At 40.0% G+C, this 5,304-nt stretch overlaps 1 protein-coding gene across 1 annotated transcript in view; it reads left to right on the top strand.

Moving 5' to 3' along the window:
- The window catches only part of CSNK1A1 (casein kinase 1, alpha 1), a 27,864-nt gene that overhangs the window by 13,648 nt on the left and 8,912 nt on the right, over positions 1-5,304 (top strand). Inside the window, exons 3-5 of the mRNA XM_010133440.1 lie at positions 33-159; positions 1,880-1,978; positions 4,339-4,422. Of these exons, the coding sequence (XP_010131742.1) occupies positions 70-159; positions 1,880-1,978; positions 4,339-4,422 (273 nt within the window). The 5' untranslated portion in view covers positions 33-69. The remainder of the gene's footprint in view (positions 1-32; positions 160-1,879; positions 1,979-4,338; positions 4,423-5,304) is intronic.

The following is a 5,304-nucleotide window of genomic DNA, read 5'->3' as shown; positions in this document are numbered from 1 at the left end:
CTGCTGATGCCGAATAATTTTATTTGTTGCAGGTGGTATGGTCAAGAAAAGGACTACAATGTTCTAGTTATGGATCTTCTTGGTCCCAGCCTCGAAGACCTATTCAACTTCTGTTCTCGCAGGTTTACGATGAAAACAGTACTTATGTTAGCAGACCAGGTATGTACAAATCATACTGTAAGTTAAAACCTCTAAAGTATTTTGTGCAATGTGGTTTTTTCAAGTGGGTTAAATGTGTTAGGCAGTGTTGTAGAGAGTTAGGTGAAGACTTGACCTCTATAGAAATAAAGGAGTGGTGGCTTCTGGGTGCTGTGCCTGCAAAATGAATGTAGTTCTGTAGTGGGAGGGCAGTGCAGGTACCAGTTCCTTGATGCTGCAGGTCTAACAAGTGCAACTTCAGTAAAGTATCAAGACTAACCTGGGTGGATTAACTCCCAGTATCAGCCATGGGGCTGGTGCTAGAAGGTTGAAACTCTAGTTATGGTTGATCTGATCCAGTGGAAACCTGTTACGTGTTGGCCAGCTGCAGTGACAGGTGGACAACATGCAAGTCTTACAGCTCTGTTCTTATTGAATGTCACTGTGCACTCACAACCTCCTGTAACTTCTCGTACCAGACTATGAGGTAATAAATACTGGTTTGGTTGTTGTGGTGCTTAAAGACAGTTCTTAAAGCTGGAGATGCCACTCTTACTCAAACTTCATCCAAGCCTCTAAAACTGAGTTCTGTTAAGTCTTTTTCTGGAAATTGCTTTTTTTTTTTTCAACTTGGTCACGGGAGTACAGCATTTGAAATGGCCAGCTACATTTATTTCTTGCTATTTAAGAAATAGCTTGAATGTGCTGTCTTCAGCTATTTGAAAGGCAGTGAGGGTTTCTCGAGTTGGATTTTCAATGGTAGTTTAAAGTTCATCTAATATTACATAATGAATGTTAGTACCAAGTTGTCACTTAGCCAGATACTCGTAGAATCCCAGGCTTTTGGCCAAGGAAGCTCACGGCATTTGTGTGGAGACAAGGTCAGCTGTCCCTGCTCTCAGCTGCCCGAAGTGGGTGGTATACTTGCTTCAGGGAGACATTTGCTTGCTCAGTTAACTAGAGTCCGGGTGTTACAGCAACTCCAGGGATGCCGTATGGTTTTTGTGCAGTATTCCTTTGGGTGATAAACATTAGTTTTCATCTGGGAAACATAGACGGGATGTATAAAACTTCTAGGGCAGTCCAGTAAACCAGCTGTCTCGGGTATGATGTAACAATTCAGCTCGCTAAAGACAACGTGGAGAGCTTTAGTAGCTGCAGAGCTGTACCACAAATTCCTGTGCATGACATGACAGCACATGCAATCACATGACCCCATATGGTGATACAGATGTGCCAGAGTTTCTCTACATCTTCATTGCTGATTGCTATTCCTGGATCACGGTAGCCTAGATATGACAGTATGGGCCACAATCAAGTTACTTGTTTCAGGAAAACTTATCCAGAAAAGTGACACTTAAGGATGAATGAATTACAGACAGGTCAGGGAGGGAAACAAGCTTTAAAATGGTCTTGTGGTAGGTGTGGAAAACCTTCCTGTGAAGTAAGGAAAAGGATTTAATCTTAACAGGATGCTATAGTTAGAACATGAACTTGAATGTCTGGGAAATAGTATCAGGTATTTAATCTGCCGTTTCCTGACCAAGATTATCTTTCTTACATGTTAAAATTACATAAATTTATTTGAACAGAAAAAAGAAAAACTTGGTTTTTCACTAAGCAAATATATAAACTCAAATTGCGGAATAAGGTAACATTAAAGTCATGCTTTACTGATGGTTTAAGTGACTTGTATTGCTCTCATTGAAGTCTTTTCTGTTTTGTTGCTGTTTTTTTACAGATGATCAGTAGAATTGAATATGTGCACACAAAGAATTTTATACACAGAGACATTAAACCAGATAACTTCCTAATGGGTATTGGGCGTCACTGTAATAAGGTTAGTCTAATGCTCTTTGTTTGAAAGATCTGAAGGGAATGATGACGTTACTTGATTCAGGCTGCACAACCTTTTTAAAACTCATTGCTGAAACTGATGTTTTGGATGCTAAACCATGGTTCTTTGATGTAAGAACTTGGATTTCTCAACGTCTGCTTCAAAATGCAGTGGCATACACGTGTGAGTCTCTGACCCACCCTGTGTGATGCACTTGATTGCAAGATGATTTCTAGGCTTGCAACAAGATGATAAACTAACCCTAGAGAATGCTTAGCTACTGTTCTCACTGATGGAGTTTCATTATTGAGATGACTGTTGTAATAGCATGTTTTTCCTCAATGATAAAACCAAATCTTACCTTTGGCTTTGGGGCTAACTTCCTGGGATGAAGAGAATTAATTTGTGCCAGAGTGGGAGCTCCTGACCTACCAGTCATCAGGGCTTTAAATCTTTAGTGACAGACTGGTAAAGAGAACTCTTCGGCCATCATAATTGTGGATAATGGCCAACATGTAGATCGGTTGCCTTTATAAATAAATGACATTATGCAAATGTTGATGGAAAACTGTTAAGTTGTACAGTACCTAAATATGTTGTACAGTAAAGAACTGCTCTCAATTTACTTCATGGGGAAAAAAAAAGCAGGGCGGGGGCTGGGCTGAGGTTGTTGTGCCTGTTTGGGTGGTTAAACATAGTCAGAAGTGCATGTTTCCTGTTGAAAATCTTACATAGAAGAATTTTTTTTTAGTTCTCTTGAGTGAAATATACTTAATCCTTTAATTTGTGTGTCGAGCTCGGGCAGACAGGCAGCATTGGCAATGCATTAAGCATGCTACTTAATAGAAATTAACTTCAGGACAAATGTATGTGATCAAGCTGTTTATTGGAAGCAAGATTCCCACTTATCTTCTCTATATGCCATCCGAGAACATCTCATCTCGTTAGGCACCCCTAGTGTTTAAAATGTTTACCTGTGTTTGCCTGTATGAATGCCAACTTCAGGGCCATGAACATCAGAAGGGGAAAGTTTGATTAGCATGAGATAACAGCTCTTGTCTGAAGAGGTGCAGTGCACTGAATGTTTAGATACAGCCGTTGTTGGAAAAGCTTGTAAGTCCGGCTGAAAGGCAGCCTTTATGTAATCCTGTTGCTGTTAAACTCTGCTTGTTCCCAAGTTCCATACTCTCCCTCTGTAGAGCTCTATTTTTCTCTGCTGTGTCGAGCAGTTAGGCTCCTCAATTTTCTGGCATGACTTAGAAAAAAGTTTTCCAGTTATATTCTAAGTTTTAATTTCTGATTTCCGATTATTCTTTTTGGGCCATTTTTCTATACTTTTGCACTGTCATGCTAGGTTGGCATTGCTGCACTCTGTTTCATCTTGATGTGGATTAATGGCCTAGAAATTGTTGCTGTGCTTACTTTAGTGGAGGAACATATTAGATTTGCATCGGCTGAAATGGAAAACAAAATTGCTTGTAAACCATTATATTTTCTCCCATTAGTAGACTAGTTAAGGAACCACACAATGATAGGGTGGTAAACACTGTCTGTGAGCATGGGCTTCAGTACTGTTTCAGGGTTTTGGAGATTAGGGAAGTGCAAATTGATAGGTTTACATGAGCAAATGAGGAATGGGCTGCTTCAGTTTGGAACCAAGTGCTTTCTCTAAGGAGCACTTACCACCATACAGGATTGACTTTATTTTCATATCTAAGTGTGGTTTTGTTTTCTTCGCACAGTTTAGAGAAAATCAGCCACAAAGACTAGAACAGCATGGTAATCTTGTTCCAGTAGCTTCCTGTCATTTATATTTTTCAAAATCTATTTTTTTCAAATTTTAATTTGGTGATTGGGAGAAATTTTGCTCCCACCTTAAAAGATGAATTTTCAGCTCTGCTAGAAATAAGCCCTGCATGCTTATGAAAGTAAACTTTAAGGTGACTAAATGCCTTCTACCTCTTCCTTACTGAAGATTTACTTTTTCTAAATGTCTTTTGGGGGAAGGGCAGTTTGTGGAACCAAAGAATGCTTTTGTAAGCAAAACTTCAATTTCCTTTTTTAATAGAGCCAAATGTCACCGTTGCTATCCCTGGTCAAGGCAGTGCCATTTTGAGCGGCTCACAGTTGAAATTTACTTTGTCACATCTTTCAAATTTTCTCCTTGGGGAAAAAAAGTAATTAAAATAAGAATCCAAACATACATAGTTTTTTGAAAACTACTACAGTGCTTGGTGGAAGAAGGATGGCATTTGGCTACCCTGTTCTTTCTCGAACGCCTCGGTGTTGCCTGTCTGCGCCAGCCGTTGTTGCAATGTAAGCAATACTGTTTGATGCACTGCCACCCTCTATTGTTTGTTCAGTGTTTAGAATCTCCAGTGGGGAAGAGGAAAAGAAGCATGACTGTTAGTACTTCTCAGGACCCATCTTTCTCAGGATTAAACCAGGTCTGAACTGTCTCCTATTCCAACCTCAACCCCAAATCCATGTGCTTTATTTTTTGTTTCATTTCTCTTTTTTTTTTCCTGGAGAATGTAGACCTTGCAACAGCACCTCTTATGTTGGCATTATTCAGACATACTTGGCAAACATGTAACATTACTAAGATGTATCCCTGTGGCGCTTGTTGAATTTGTGGAATTATTGCTAAACTTGATATTAAAAAGGGCTAAATGTACGTGCTTGATTTCAGATGCAGAAGCAGGTTTTATTTTTGAAAACTCCAAGGCAATCTATTGTGTGTGGTGAACAGGCATAACACCCCAGTGAAATAGCAGCGCTTCTGCATAGGGTGGTCTGCTTGCCTTCCTGTAGGGCTCCTGCAGTGTCTCTGATGCATGTGGAGAAGTTCTGTTACCGCTTCAGCCAGACTCCTTCCCTTGCAGTTTTTTGCTCAAAATCTTTCAAATGCGTATGAGGACTCTCATGTTTTTATCCATTGTGCTCATAAAACAGAATTACTCCAATAAGCTGTGTCTTGGAGAAGCATGAGCTTTTCTTGTAGTGTTAAATGTAGTACTCCTGACTCTTAAAGAGAAGATGAATTGGAGAGAAATGAAGACATATGCCAGATCATAGCAGGACAGCTGGAAATTGCTGAATATGAATCATAGCTCAGGAGTTTGGCTGTAGAATCAGTCCGTAGCTTTCCACAACAATAGTCTTCATGTATTCAGTCCCAGGCAGCTAGAGGCAGCTAGCTGCTGTACACAAGCTGACAGGCTTCTCTTGTCTGCGTCTGAAACTTTCTTATCAGTCGAGGCAGAGACTTTGATGTACTTTGCTAGTTGCTCTTGGCAAAAATTTTGCCCTACTTCTCCAGTTTCCTG

This window comes from Buceros rhinoceros, unplaced genomic scaffold, assembly GCF_000710305.1.
Source record: "Buceros rhinoceros silvestris isolate BGI_N320 unplaced genomic scaffold, ASM71030v1 scaffold16970, whole genome shotgun sequence".
NCBI classification, from domain to species: domain Eukaryota; kingdom Metazoa; phylum Chordata; class Aves; order Bucerotiformes; family Bucerotidae; genus Buceros; species Buceros rhinoceros.
Note: the sequence above shows the minus strand (reverse complement) of the source record. Positions and strands in the feature narration are given on the sequence as shown.